The 16,362-nt window shown below is 37.5% G+C and overlaps 1 protein-coding gene across 3 annotated transcripts in view; it reads left to right on the top strand.

The window, feature by feature from the left end:
* Positions 1 to 9,385, top strand: part of LOC138388357 (aldehyde dehydrogenase 1A1-like) — a 39,037-nt gene extending 29,652 nt beyond the window's left edge. For all 3 annotated transcript variants that reach the window (XM_069476392.1, XM_069476391.1, XM_069476390.1), the window contains 4 exons: positions 898 to 1,062; positions 3,228 to 3,385; positions 4,933 to 5,007; positions 9,179 to 9,385. In XM_069476392.1, coding sequence (XP_069332493.1) covers positions 898 to 1,062; positions 3,228 to 3,385; positions 4,933 to 5,007; positions 9,179 to 9,251 — 471 coding nt within the window. In that variant the 3' untranslated portion in view covers positions 9,252 to 9,385. The remainder of the gene's footprint in view (positions 1 to 897; positions 1,063 to 3,227; positions 3,386 to 4,932; positions 5,008 to 9,178) is intronic.
* Positions 9,386 to 16,362: the final 6,977 nt, after the last annotated feature.

Here is a 16,362-nt window from a genome sequence, read left to right as displayed (position 1 = left end):
CAGTTTTACCAATGATTTGGAGACCGAGAGTTACCCGATCACTCAACCTCCCAAAGCAGGAATTGAAACAATATGTAACCAATGCCAGTGCATGGAGAAGAAGAATGTGTTTCTGGTATTCACAACCAGAACTCTGGACTCATTTTTTTCTTATAAAAATATATTTAAAAGACCATTTAAGTTTTGCAATGTTTGTCATATATTTAGATGTGGCCCATTTAATGAAGCGCGATGGTCACAATCAGGAGAAGCCAGAAATTGGAATCAAACCTATTGACTGTCCCAATGTGACCTGATCCGGGAGGAAGCCTGAACTATACTCAGAATGGGATATTCAAGGCCCTGGACCAGCCCAGAGGGGATGGTTCAGGAATGGGGAGATCCAAACATAGGCACAGGAGTCTTCTGAGACAAATCTAAAAGCATGTGCTTTCCAACTGCCGTATCTACTTAAACCCAGCATCAAAGTTCTCTTTGTTTCCATTCACTCCTTTTATTAATATTTCAGTTGGGAATATTAATATTTCAATATTAATATTTCAGTTTCTATGTAAATGTATTAGATTGTTAACAGGCATTTCTTCTGCAGTTAATAAATGACAACTGTGTGAGAGGTTTGCAATATTGACATATTTTTCTCATATAACTGTGAAAGAAATACTAAATACAATTATCCATCTTTAAGGGTTCTTCTCTAAAAAGTCATGAGAAGAAAATCTACCCAAAGAATGAATCTGAGCCTCTGTTAGCTGTTTTGATTCAATGTTTGACTTAATAACAATATCTTAGCATTTTGAAACTCTCATTAACAGGCCCAGAAATGGTATTGTCTTTACAGTGTCTTTTCTTTTTTTTTTTTTTTTTTTTTTGCCTTTTCATGTGATATTTTTCAAACAGATTGACAAGGAACAACATGATAAAATACTTGATCTCATTGAGAGTGGGAAGAAAGAAGGGGCCAAACTGGAATGTGGCGGAGGCCCCTGGGGGAACAAAGGCTACTTTGTCCAACCCACAGTTTTCTCTAATGTTAGAGATGATATGCGCATCGCCAAAGAGGAGGTAAATGGTTTCATTCTGTCCTTTTGTTGCCTTGCTTTGTCTCCATGTGTGTATAGATTCTCACCTCTTTGAACATCTTTCAAAATAAACGTTACTCTTTATTTCTCATAAAGGTTTATTTGTGATCAAGACTAAAAGTAGTAAGGAATCCATTGGGCCAGCCAAAACTTTTCAGCCAAACAGATCAGGATGCTGAGCAATTTCTAGGTGCTTCCTTCACAGCTTTAAAGTAAAGGGAAAAAATCCCGTCATTTGTGGCAACATAAATGAACCTGGAGGACACTGTGCTAAGAGACATGTGCCAGGCACAGAAAGACAAATACAGCATTTTTCTCACTTATACGTGGGATCTAGAACAGTAAAATTCACAGAAGCTGAGAGTGGAATGGTGGTCACCAGGGACTTGGGGAGTTGGGTGTGAGGATGGGAGATGTTGGTCAAGTGTACCAAAGTTCAGTTAGAAGGAATAAATGCAAGAGATCTATTGTAAGGATGGTGACTATAATTAATAACCTGTTACATACTTCACAATCGCTAAGAGAGTAGATTCTAAGTGTTCTTAACACACATACAAAAATAAGTACTTATGTTCTACCTGCTGGTTCCATATTTGCCCTATGAACTTTTTCTACATAATAGCCATTGATATATTTGAAAACTGCATTCATCCCGGTATCACTCCCCATCATCCATGTGCTCTTGGCTCTGTGTTTTTCAGCTGTTAGTCTTCCTAATTTTGTATATTGTATTTAAATATTTGGTTAGTTTATGTATATATATAAAATATGTAAGTTATATATACATACATATATACATGTATATATATGCTCACCAAATATTTAACTAAGATATACTACATTAGTTAGAAAGATTGGTACTGTTGTTCTTGTATATCTTGATTGATACCAGATAGAAAGGATTAGGGAAAAGATCTTCAGTCAAAGAAACATTCATTATGTTCACAGATTATTCATAGTAGAACAGCTAGCTTGCTACTTCAAAGTTGAAGCCTGGAGCCATGGGCTAAGTTCAATTAAAATTATGTAAAATATGAACACATTTAGTGCAGCAGCAGCTGTATGTCTGGTTCCTGGGTTACAATCTCCTGATTAGATTTATGACCTTAGGATGTGCACTCAGCCTCTATTGACTCATACCCCCTAACCCTCTAACACTTAAAGCAGTGGATAAAAACCAGAAAACCATTTGTCATTTCTGATTTTTACCACTTCTCATTCACGTTTCCCAGAATATTCTGGTAACACTCAGAGGAAACGCCTTCTTTTATTTCATTTTAATAAATGTCTTATTGAAATAAAATGTAGGAGCTTAATTTTTAAGAGAAAATCCAGTTATCTTTCTCCTACCTGGGGCTGAGATACAGAATAACTTGTTTGGGCTGCACTACCTAGAGGTCTAGCAAAAGTGAGAGTACTTTAGGCTAAAATAAGCAAATTGTGATTTTTAGTTGTTTTCTGCAACTACAGACATTGTCAATGAACTCAAGCTTTGATTGGTACAGGGTGTTTCAGGATTTAAGCTCTTGCAGTAATGAACCATTCTGTTTAGTATATGTAAGGTGCATAAGATTTGGCTACAAAATAGAATCTGAACAAAAATTCATGTTGTTTTACCTACCTTGAGGAATTATGAAAATATCTAAGTACAGTAAAATAGTTAATATTTCAACCAATGATATACTGGTATTTAAAAGACAATTACTATTATCAATTATTGCCTATTCATTTCTCCAGAAGAGCAAGCATTGCTTTCTGGAGCTCACTGTTACATGTAGTAACTTGGAAGATGAGGAAAACTAGGGAGAGAATTTTAAATGGCCCTAAATGAAAAAGAAATTCTGAAGTTAATGATTTGATGCACAATTATAAGTTCTTGGAAGCTTTATTCCGACATCTAGAAAATGAACATTGCCTTAATTATTTATGCCCTATTTTGTTCCAAAGAGAACTTAACACATGACCATTACCTAGTCTCACCTACCATTTCTGCAGCTACCTATTTGGATTCTTACACATAGGTTTGAGAATAGAAGCAAAATCTTAATCAATTTAGGATAGTTTGTAAAAAAGAAATTACAGTATCATGTGAAATATTTAGTTTTAACCTATCATTTTGATTTATTTAATCCATTTCTTGTGGTATAGATATTTGGACCAGTGCAGCAAATCATGAAGTTTAAATCTTTAGATGACGTGATCAAGAGAGCAAACAATACTCACTATGGCTTAGCAGCAGGAATCTTTACCAAAGACCTTGATAAAGCCATGACCGTGTCCTCTGCTCTGCAGGCTGGGACAGTGTGGTAAGTCAACCCTAAGCAATGCAGCATTTTCAATGTTAAGCACATTAACAGGTTACCTTAAACCCTTTGAGACTTGGATTTTTCATTTGGAAATACATGGCTTGCTAGAAAAGCAGTTGGTGCTTTAAAAAACAAAATAAACCCAACAAACAAAAGACAAAGATAAATTTGAGGTTTTTGATTTTGGAGAAACAGAATGTTACATGTCTAATTGATACAGAAACTTGTTCTAACATTTCACTGGGTGTCTTAGGAATTCCCAGTCAGGAATATCTGCACAATTAAGACAGAGGGGAAGATATTTTTATTGCTATGTATCCTAGAGCATAATAATATTGTGGCATTTTACCATCTAATAGCTTCTTAGTGTTTTTAGAACAATGATTGAGTTTCAGAGTTGCTGGGATTTTACCCACATTTTCAAAGTAGGTGTGTGATTTTACAATTTAAATGAGTATTAAACAAAGCTAAGACAAGCTGCCTTTTAAAAGTGTAAATTTATTAAAAGAACTATTACTCCAGGATGGGAGACATGGATAATAACTCTGTGGTCCAGTGAAAATGTAAAATGCTGAGAATTGAGATAGTATGTGTTGTAACTGAGAAAACATTTGAATGTTATTTCAGGATCAGAATAATGATTAAAATCTTCCAAATATAATACAATTTTTCTGAAACTCACAATGTTTGTCCCCCTATCATAGTAGCATAAAGGGAGGGAAAATTATTAAAAAATAACATTGTTTTCTACTTTAAAAAATATTTTTTTCTTTTGTGTATAGTGAGAATCATGTAGGTAATAAGATTTTGCTGTTAACTTTGGCCACCAGGTAATTTAATGCCAAACAAATTATTCATGGCCTGCAGAACTGCATTCTTATTTGCCCCATCTTGATCTTTTATTGTAATTATTTCTTGAACTCCAACTATTAATATTTTTGTAATTACATTTGTTTTTATAAGCATCTTTAAACACTTTATGAGATAGGACAGGGAATAAACAGATTGATAATTAAGTCCAACCTCTACCAAGGCCTCTGTTTAAGTAATTTATTGAACCAATTACTCGAGAAAAAATGAACTGAGTAATATGATACATATTGCAGTTGCAAAAGAAAATCTAAGCTATTAAATACACAAACCTCAAGAGAACTGCAAAGCTTATTGAATATAGGCAGTAAGGAATAAAGGAACATCCACTGAACAAATTGCTGTCTTCAGTAAACCATATCCTTTCTCCTATGACATATTAGCTATTCTAGAATTCTAACTTGTATAATTCTAACTATGGCTTCTCAGGGACATGATATACTGCCAAAAAGGCCATACACATGTACATACATACATACATATATCATTTGGGTATATGCCAAAGAAAATGGCATATATCCATATGCTTCCACAGTCCAATTTATAGTGCTGCTTTTTGTTGCAATGAGCATGTCACATTAAAATTAATGGAGTTCTTGAGCTTTCTAAATTTCTAAAATTGCCAAATAAAAGTTATTTCATATGTTAACTATCGTCTATAATGTACTTCTATTCAGGGTGAACTGCTATCTCGCGGGATCTTCCCAGTCCCCCTTTGGTGGCTTCAAGATGTCTGGAAATGGACGAGAAATGTAAGAATAACTTTGTATTGATATTTCATAAAAATGGTTTTTGCTCCTACGAAATTAACTCACAGTTGCCACCTTAAATAAAACCTGCTTCTGATCTTTCCTGGACCCAATAGATTATTAAATGTTGGCTGTACCCCCATAAGTGCAGAAAGGTGCTGGCAGAAGGGAAATATAATTTATTAAGCTCCTACTATTCATGAGATCTGTATTAACCACTTTACACTGGTGATTGAAATATTTCTTACTTTTAGATTGTTTGCTGCATGTATGAATGAAGTCCATGTGTGAAACATCTCCAGAAAGGAGGTGAAAAGCATAAAGTGGTGATTGTGATAAGGGTGCAAATATAAGAACACTCCAGTTATTTGAATATGCCCCTAAATAAGTCAATTAGGTGCCTTATCTCAGAAAACATCAGTGTGAGAGGAATGATTCTCATTTGTTGAAATATTATTGATGTAGACTCTAAGATTTTAAATTACCTGAATAAGTTATTTTTGGAACTAAAATATAAACCTGAAGGGAAATTTGACTAAGGGAAACATGTTTTATAGTAGTGAATAGATTGAGAATATTTATACATACGTGTATTTGTGAGCCTTCAGTTGCTTTTGAAGCTGGGAGATACAGAATTTTTGTAAAAATGTTCGCATACATATGTAAACACAGAAAATATTGGCAAGATGTTTGGTTAAGTTTATTCAAGTAATTTAGCCATTTTATTTCTTTAAATTCTCTTACATTTACCAATATAGTTAAAATTCTTGAAGAAAAAAGATAAATCATATGCAATCCTTGTGGAATCAAACATAGTAAAGCTGACCATTTGGTAAATAGTAAGTAAAAAATAAGTCTTTCTCAGTTTCTAAGGGTCACGAATGCATGAAATAGCCATACTCTTTGCCATTTGTCTTAATAAATCAGCAAAATTACAATTAAACAATATTTTTAGGAAGCCAGTGAAATGGAGGAATGACAGAATGATCTGTCAACTTTCTCAGCTTGCTACGGATAAGGTCCTAGGGACATGACACTATGTTCCATCCTCTACCTAACTGTGGTGGCAGGAGGGATATGTAAAAATATGTGCAAAATAACTTGCACACACTGGATCAAGACTCCATACCTCACAGGGGCAGAGAAGCAGTTTAAGTGCAGAGCAAAGTATTGAAGGACAGGAAATCTGGACAGCACCTGACTTTAGCATTTAGGGTAGCATGTCTCTGTCACTATTTTCATCTGTCACACACGGTCAAGGATTGTGGGTGAAGATAGGCGTGGGCGGAGGAAATAGAAGGTCTTTTAAGCTCCTTTCCATGGTTGTATGGTTCTAAGTCCAGCGGAAATTCAGTGGAGAAAAAATGTGATGGTAGTTGGTAGAGAAGACCTCACAGAAGAGATTGGACTTCATCTGGGGCATTCTTGAATGGAACATTATGTGTGGTGTGCTGAAGGGCTAGTGAATTTAGTTGGTTGGTTCGTTGGTGTGGATTTATGGGGGTGAGAAGTATGATTCACAGTTAAATATGATATAGATTTAGAAGTCCTAAAGCCAAGAAAATTGTCTGAGATTTTACTTGTAGAGTAGCAAAGAGTCTTGGATGTGTTTAGAATGTTTTGAGGAGATAGCAGCAAAAGATCAACCCATGAAATGTACAAGGCATATCTGAGAAGACATCCTTTGAGTCTGACCAACCTGCATTTAAATCCTGACTCCACCACTTGCTGGCCATGCTACCCGCTTCAAGTTTTCTGACTTCTGAGCCTCCATTGCTCATATTTCAAGTGGAGATGCTAACTTTCCTCTAAAGATGGTTATGACATAATGAATGTCCAATCCCTAGCCTTGTGACTGTCACAAAGTGGAAAGTCAACAAATGGTTTCTTCCTCCCCTAGTTTCTTCTCTTTCTAATATCTATTACTGGAGAATCCCTTGGCAGAACTAATTTCTTTATACAAACCTAGAACAAAGGATAGATTACTCTGAAGGTCGGTTAGTTCATTGCTGGCCCAGCTACTTAACACATTTTCCTGGGAACAGTGAAGATAAAATAATCAAAATGGATGAAACAACTTCAGTAGACCAACTTGTAAATTCTGTTGAATACAGACTTTAAGGTTAAGACATAAGGGAATCAAATAAGAAAAGGGTTGAAAACAGGAGTCAACCATCAACAATTTCCTAAGTGTCAGGAACATAGGTATATATAATGTCCCAGCCTGAACAGGACAATAATCACATTTATTACTCTCTGGAGAGCTTCAGGTGCCATGTGACCCAAAATACAATGGAAAGCCTATGGGTTAAAATTATGGGTTGATTTATCTAACTCTATGAGATAAAATACTATCCTTTTAATGGGTTTCAGACAACTGAGGATAAACCCTTTAATTGCTTTGAAAAACATTCTCATTGAAGCTTTTAAAAGGTATATTTATAAGCGTACTTGCCCAAGAAAATAATCAGTGTAAGAATATAAGGTTACTCACGAGAAAATGATGTCTTCTACTTACCTGTCTACATTACAAGAAGGGAGGGGTAGAAAAGAATCAAGATCTTATTTTTTGTAAGCCGACATGTGCATGAGTGTTGTTGTTTTAAGAGTATTTTTATGTATATATAATTTGATCCTCTTGTCAGAATAATACAGAATATAATTGAGCCCCAGTCCCTTTAGTCATCTCTTCAACAAAGGGTAAATCACAGTTTCTAAGACTGGTAGGAGGTCTCCATAAACCTGATGACAATACAGTAGGATCCAAATGGACTGACTTGGATTAATTCCTGATCATTTGGGTTGGACTTGAGTTATATAAGCAAATGGCTAGGGATAGAGGAGGTCATATAAAGAGAAAAAACCAACGACTGCTAAACCCCAAGAGCCTGAATGTAGGACAATCTACCCTTGTCTTCTTCCTTAAAAAGAAGACAATCAGGCCGGGTGCCGTGGCTCACGCCTGTAATCCTAGCACTCTGGGAGGCCGAGGCAGGTGGATCGCTCAAGGTCAGGAGTTCAAGACCAGCCTGAGCAAGAGCGAGACCCAGTCTCTACTAAAAATAGAAAGAAATTATCTGGCCAACTAAAATATATATAGAAAAAATTAGCCGGGCATGGTGACACATGCCTGTAGTCCCAGCTACTCGGGAGGCTGAGGTGGTAGATCGCTTAAGCTCAGGAGTTTGAGGTTGCTATGAGATAGGCTGATGCCACGGCACTCACTCTAGCCCAAGCAACAAAGCGAGACTCTGTCTCAAAAAAAAAAAAAAAAAAGAAAAAAAGAAAACAATCAAAAAAAAAATCAGAAAACTTTAATAAAGGTCAGATTTTTTTTTTTTTTGCAGAGAATCAAAAGATATTGCTAAAACTACAGCTACAGAACATTTTGTTTCAAGCCATATTAAACCCCTTAGAATGAAAGTTTCAATCCTTCATCATTTCTGTGCCAATTCTGTACACTTGGTAAATTCAAGCTCTGCTTTAGTTTACAGTTTTGTTGTACTACTATTGAGTGATTATATATCATTACCTCTCCTCTTTTACTATATTTGTCTTAAAGTGAATTTAGACTGGAAATGACAAAATTCTTATTGGGCTGAATTGTCTTTTGAGTAGATAGAGCTTTTTAAAATCAAGTAGCATAATGTAAAAAATGGACAATTTCTACAAAATCAACTGAGAGTACATGATTTTTTTTTTTTTTTGCAGAGTCTTGCCCTTTCATCCTGGCTAGAATGCAATGGCATAAAAGCTCACTGCAACCTCAAACTGCTGGGCTTAACCGATCCTCCGGGCCCAGCTAACTTTTTCTATTTTTAGTAGACACAGGGTCTTGTCTTGCTCAGGCTGGTCTTGAACTCTTGAGTTCAAGCTATCCTCCCGTCTTGGCCTCTCAAAAGAGTGCTAGGATTACAGGGTGAGCACCGGGCCCGGCCTACATCATTATTTAAAAAGAAAGAGATCTTAAAATCATATTTCCCACAAATGGATTTATGTAAGTCCAGACAGTTTTGGTTGGCTAGCTACTATATAAAATGCTCTGTACACAGAAAATATTTTCCATTGTTCCTAGCCAGATAAGCAAGAACAAACGTGTATCAATCATGGACTACAGTACATTTGCACTCTATGCTAAATGGTGTTTGTGGGTATTTTTTTTTCCTCTCTCTAGGGGAGAATATGGTCTCCATGAATATACAGAAGTCAAGACAGTCACAGTGAAAATCTCTCAGAAGAACTCATAAAAACCTACAAGAGTGGAGAGAAATTCTTCAAAACTTTCTCCTATAGTCACATAACAGAGTGGGTTTTCAATACAAAATTGTTCTTTTCGTGATTTTCTTAAAACGTAAGCTAATCATGAGTGTTAATACTATCCGTAGAAAACTTGACAGATAGCTTATTCTGAATTATTTGCTTTCTGATATGTGACCCCAAGTCCTATCCTAAATAATAAGGGTGGATTTGGATGCCAACTCTCTGAAGCTCTGTCATAGTCATGTGCTTTCATTTGTACCTACTTGTCCAGGATAATCATTTCATAGAAGAGGACCAGCTGTCATTTAGCTTCTTTCCCTTAATGACTCCTTGAAGTACTTAACATACACGTTACTTGCAGAGTGAGCTGCTCTGTTCCCAGTAGTTATGAAGTCCTTGGAGTGTCTTGAAATGTTTCCTAGATCCATGTCTGCTTCTCAAATGAAGTAATGCCTGAAATACTTAGCTGTAAGCTGAATATGAAGCTTAATAAAAACATCTCTGCATGATTCTTGTTCAGTTTGAATTTTTTTTTAAGTAAAAGTTTTGGTTTTAGTGATTTACTCTCCTTGCCACTCAAAAACAGCATTAAATTGAGCATAAAGATACATGTAAAATAAAAGTCTGATCCACCCATTCTCAAATGGGTAAAGAAATATTTTCCAGAGGAATTCTTCATACCAATGGCACATATTTGAGTTAGATGGCATCAGTCCTTCAGGAAGCATTATTGAGTTCCTACAAAGTTCTGGGCTGGGCACTAGTTAGGTGTTGTAGAAAATAGGTGAATAGTGAATGGTCCCTCATCTCAAGCTGCTTTAATTTAATGAGGAACAAAGATAATCCCTACCCCAAATAAGGACGGGGCATAAAATAGAAGTGAGGATTCTGGAAACCATAAGAGTGCAGTAACGTGACAAATGCATAGTGATGAAGTCTGAGAGAATTGGGAATGGCCTCCTGAAGAAAATTTGACTGGATGTGAACCTTAATGATGAGCAGATTTGCAGTGACTAAGAGGGAAAGAGGTTCTACAACATAATCTCTCAGGGCATGTTCCACTGAAAAACAATTTGAAGAAATTCTATGCAATATGTTTTCCTCTCTTGAAGTTTCAAATTGCACATTGGCTGCATATTCTAGGACCAGGTTCTGAGAAGTCCTACAACCTATTTAGTATTGTTTTAATACAGTTTTTTTTTCCCAAATTTATTTTAGCAGAGACCTTGCCTTCCTCCTACCCCCCTTTAACACCAATTATCATTGAGAAATCCATATTGGAAGATGGTGTTTCCTGCAATGAGGGAGCACTTAGGGTTCTAAGGGGAGATCTGGAATCAAAAGGGAGCAGCTGGAAAAATGCCCTCTCTGTAAAACTGACTACACCATGATGACACACTGCTGCTCTCAGAGCAGAGTGGCTGTTTATGTTGTCATCCTTCTGTTGTGCTCCCATGCAGGAAATGCCTCAGGCCCAAGTCAAATCAAGTGACTATTTGCATATTACTCTATGTATTCTAAAATGTTTTTAGTTCAGCAACTTAGAGAAACATTTTTTTTCAGATTCAGATTTTATATAAATATTTATCATTTTATGATTTTACATTAACAGATATTGCAGCAACACTGTTATTTAGACATGCTACTAGCTACCACAGTCAAGTTTAACGATGTAAGAATAAATGAAACTCATTAGCTTCTTAGACTTCTAATAATTTCAACTTCAATTTTGAGAGTTTCTCAAAGTTGTGTGGGCATATAAGATTTGCAATTTGGACTCCTTTGTAAAATGTGGGACATAATTATCGTTTCAAAACTGTAGGAACCAAAGTCTTGGGGAGAACTGAAAGGTTTCTAGACATTGAAATGGGAAAATATCCAAATAGAGAGGAGGGTTGTGTTTTCCTAAAACAAGATAGTACCATTTTTAAAAGACATTTTTTAAAGATGTGTTTAAAACCATGTGCAAATAATAGCTAGATAAGTTAATACTGTAATAGCATCCCACCAGAACATTTTTTAAATGTATAACAAAGAGGGCTGAGCACAGAACCAGACAAAAGCCAGAAGCAAGTTTAAATATTTGAAAATTAAATCTTCATTGTATAAATAAGACATTACAGGATTAAACAGAAAATATCTGCTTTATATTGGCTCCTTCTGAGCCTCTAGACATTATTTGTATTCCATTATTTGTATAAAGACCATGTTGACAATAATTCTTAAAACCTTGAAAAGTTAAAGGGTATCTCATTAGCCCTTGTGCTACAGGAAATACAGGTCAGAAATTTTATCATGAAGAATTCAGTTTTGCAGTTATAAATATCTAAAGTCCTCATTTCCACATGGCAAGAAGTATTTTGAGCTCCAGGAAAACCAAACTATGTGACAGAAGTTGGAATTCACTGTTCAGGCAGAGATGTCAGATTTCAGATAGGCATTCTCTAAATGTCTACTGGGTTTTTTCCTTTTGTTTTCTGTTTCCTTCCTCCTTTTTTAGTTCCTTATTAGAACACAAACTTCTGGCTGTAGTGTTTTCTTAAATTCTTGCAACCAACTCAAAATAGAGGCAACTCAAGGTAGAGAATTTTAGCCATTTCTTCACATAATTTGGGAGGGAGCCATGAACTAAAAGGCCTTTTCCCTTAGTGATGCATGTAACTTTTTGAGTATGTAATTTCACTTGGACGTTAAGAAGTGCCATTGCACATGTGTAACGTCAACTAGACACTTATGTTCCGGTGGCTTCCTCAGAGTATGCTAAATAACCAGGTTACATTTTTACATAAAACACAAATTCCCCATTAGAGTTTCATTTGCAGGTTTACCCTGGGATTTTTTTTTTTTTTTTTTTTTTTATGTTCCCTGAAGATGTGTTTGAGCCTTTTTATTCTGCTGGTGAAAGAATATATAGGAAAGAGAATTGGATGCTCTCAAGCATTGTATTAAGTGCTTATTATATGCCAGAAGCTATGCAAAACACTTTGATCTTGCATGAATGATTTCATTTGTTCTTACCACAACTTTCTGAAGTACATACTATTTTTATTCCTACTTTATGGATAGATGAGAAAACAGTGGTGTTATGTGAAGTCCTAGTCTGTGGCAGACCCTGGACTCAAATTTGGGTCAATCACTTAAGGTTGACGTTACATTGCCTTTCTTTTTGCACCCTCTTTTCTTCTCCTGTGGGCTTTGTTTCATGAGCATGTTCCTAATCTCCCTGGAGGCCTTTCTGTCTTTGTCAGAGCCCTGGAAGAGAGCCCAGCCAGGTTACTAAGGATGGCACAGTGTACTGCTGTGTCCTTGTGTGCTTCCACTACACAACTAGTTCATTCACTTACTCATTCATGAGTTGGTTTATTTGTTCACTTACTAAGTCAACTTTGCTTTGCTTTTATTGTTTGCCCTACTTCTGATGCTTTTCTCTTTGCACACTCCTTAGTCAAACCTCCACGCCCAGGACTACATTTAAAAGAACATTTGTGCCCAGCCCTGAGTCCAGAGGACTCCAGACCCACACTACACACCCAGCTTCCCAGTGTCTGTGACCACTACTAGTTTTATGAAGGGACAGTGAGGAAAAACCAACTGGCAATAAAACACTTGGAAAAAAAAATCTCATCAAGAGATTAATTTTATTTCAGTTGAAACGTTGCAGATGGGGAAGTAGGCTTGAAAGCCTGAAGGCTCTAAAGCCAGGCAGCCTTGAGTCCAAATCCTGGTTCCACTAGTTCTCATTGTGGGATCTTGATCAAGTTGTCACTTGCAATGTGGGGATAAGGATCGTGCCCAAACCATAGGATGGAAAGGTCAGATAGGATCATGTAAAACTCTTAAAAGACTTGGCAAGGCACATGCCAGTCATGGTTCTAGGTGCTGGGGACACAGCCAAGATGAAAACTGAGAAAGTCCACGCTCTTAATGATCATAGGCTCTAATAGTGGGTGGGGGTGGAGACAATACAGACAAATAACTATATAATATTCAGAGCGGTGATAAGTGCTAAGAAGAAAGATAAAGCAGGATAATATCTAAAAGTAGCTATGGAGCAATTGGGTTACTCTTGAGAGAATGTAGGGGAGGAAATATCAACCAGAACAGTTCCTTCTTTACCTGTTTACATACTGTGCTTCAACAACAGGTTTGAGTACTTCTGTGTTGCACTGACTCCCTCATCTAACAGGCCTAAAAGTTTCAGAGTGTCAGACCTCAGCGCTCTGCAGGAGCCTTTGCACACCAGCCCTGCGCCCAAATTGGAGCTCAGGAATTTGGCCTCTTCATTCAACAGAGGATTATTAAGAAAATTCTCTGTGGAGGTGAATCTAAGCATGAAAGGACACCACAGACTTTCTCCAAAGAAGACAAGGTAACATAGATCTGCCCTCTTTTGTGTGAATGTCTTAATCCTGTTTTCCAGAGAACAGATTTAGGACCCCAGGATCCCTTAAAAAATATCTCCTAGGAGGATTTATAGGGCTGGTGTCTGCTGGGCATCCCAGAGGTCCCTGAGGCATGCTGTACAGGACAGACTGGGAAAAACTCTCAGGGTTACTAAAACCAACTTGGGGATGTCATTTAGCAAATTTAACATTTAACAGGACTTTCTCACACTCACCAATAGATTATGATGTTTTTAAATTTCCCATTTCTCTTAAAAAAGGATAGGCCTCATGTAAGAGATAATAAGCCCAGTCTCAGACCTCATCAAAATTAGAGATGGAGAAAGAGACAGAGAGAGAGGGCAGGCACCCAAGTGAGCTCGCTTAGCTGCAGCCAAAGAGAGCTAAGGAAACACCAAAAGGCGCATGTCCTCCTCCTGATTTCTGCCCATTCCCTCAACACAGGTGAGTGCCAATGATGTTAAGGAGCCTTCAGTGCACCACTGGGGGTCTCCTCTACTCTCAGACCAACACAGTGAAAGCAGTGGCTGTCGGTCATCCCAACGAGGACAACTGGCAATGTCTGGAGGCACTTTTGGTTGGCACAACTGGGTGGTGAATGCTATTGACATATAGTGAGTCAAGGCCAAGGATGTTGCCAAACATCCTCTAATGCACAGGACAATCCCAGCAACAAAAAATTATCTGCCCCCAAATTTCAATAGTACAAAGTTGAGAAGCATTGCTTGAAGAAGTTGGGAAAGGTGGCTTTCATAGACATGTGCCACCCATTTTTACTTTAATTGCCACGTTTTTCACCCTCTGCGTAAGTTTGGCCTTCTTCATGGAGCCTTTCGTAATGAATCTCAGCCAGAACAATTCATCGCTTCTTTCATCAGACTTCATAGAGGTTTTAATATTAATAACATTGCTATTATAATCATTATTTTCTCCACTGAATGCTAAATATTTTGCATACTCATTTATTCTAAAATCTTTGAATAAGTACCTACCATGTGTAAGGAAAACTACTCAGAGACAGGACCACAAAGATCCGGAAGAGAAGTATCCTGTTCTCAAACAGCCTACGGCTCAGGGGTAGATGGTGCGTTGGTTTGCTAGGGCTACATGAACAAAGGGCCACAAACTGGGTGGCTCAAATGACAGAAATTTACTGTCTCACAGTTCTGGAGGCTGGACGTACAAGATCAAGGTGTGGGCAGGGTTGATACCTTCTGAGGGCTGTGAGGGCAAGAAAACCTGTTCCAGGTCCCTCTCCTCGTGTCTGGTGGTTTCCTGGCCATCTTTTGGGCTCCTTGGCTTGTAGAAGCATCACTCCAATGTCTGCCTTCATCTTAGGACAAAGTCATATTGAATGAGGGCCCACCCCAATGCCTCATCTAAACTGAACTATTAATAATTATATCTGCAAATGGGCCTATTTCCAAATAAAGTCACATTGTGAGGTACTGGGGTTAGGACTTCAACGTATGAATTTTGGAGGGGGCACACAATTCAAACCACAACAGATGGCAAAGTGATTATTACAGTTCTGTAATTACAGTATGAAGCAGTAAGTCCTGTGAAGGAGGGCAGTGCAGACCACGGAGGAGGACTCCCTGACTCAGACTTAACTTCAGGGAAGACAGCATAGCAAAGATGACACTACAGGTGAGCCAAATAGGATGCTTAAATTAGAACTCTCACCCATACCACTCCCCTAAACTCCAGACTGCTTCCTGCAGATCTCTGCAGGTTTAATCAATATTTCCGACAGACACTCGAAACTTTATATATCCAAACTGAATTCCTAATTTCCACCCTCACTCCTAAACATAGTCTGTCTACAATATTCAACTCCTCCCTTCTCTTATGTGTGATATTTCTATCAGAAAGCCTGATTTGATCTATTTCCAAATTACATTATTTTCAGAATACAACCACTTGTTAGAATCTTCTTTGATACTATTTTGATCTAAATTACTGTCATCTCTGGCAGGTGTAATTGCAGTCACCTCCTACAGGAATCCCTACTCCACCCTCCTCCCTGCCCCAGGCTAGTCTCTATTCAGCAACCAAAGTGAGTGGTTAAAATGTTAGTTTGAATATCTTGCTCTTTTCCTCAATGCCCTCTGAGATTTCTCATCTCAGTAAAAGCCAAGGTTCTCTCTGAACTACTTTTCCTACAGCTTTTGTATGCTCACTCTGCTCCAGCTAAAACAGCCTCCTCGCTGCTCCTCAAATCAGCAAGGTACAAACTCACCTCAGAGCCTTAGCACCAGCCCTTTTCTTTTCCTGGTTCACTCATCCCTAAGTCTTCATGGCTGACTTCTTCATCTCTTTCTAATCTTTGCTCAATAAAGTCTATTTGACAACCCATATAAAATTCTAACATCACCCCCAGGTCCTTCTGAGATCCCTGCTCAGGTTTTTCTTCTTTTTTTAGAATTAACAACTTTTAAAATATTCTGTGTAAGCTCCAGAAGAGCAAGCATTTTTTTTTAGAGACAGGATCTCACTGTGTTGCACAGCCTGGCTTCAAATTCCTGGGCTCAAGCGATCTTCCTGCCTCAACCTCCTGAGTAGCTGGGACTATGAATACACACCACCACACCGGGCTGGAGCAAGGATTTTTGTCAGTTTTGTTCAATATTGTATTTCCTATATCTAAAACAGTACCTGTAGATGCTTGATAATATTTGTTAATGTATAAAAG

Source organism: Eulemur rufifrons, chromosome 7 (assembly GCF_041146395.1).
Source record: "Eulemur rufifrons isolate Redbay chromosome 7, OSU_ERuf_1, whole genome shotgun sequence".
NCBI lineage: Eukaryota > Metazoa > Chordata > Mammalia > Primates > Lemuridae > Eulemur > Eulemur rufifrons.
The sequence above is the reverse complement of the archived record's forward strand: the minus strand, read 5'-3'. Positions and strand labels throughout refer to the sequence as shown.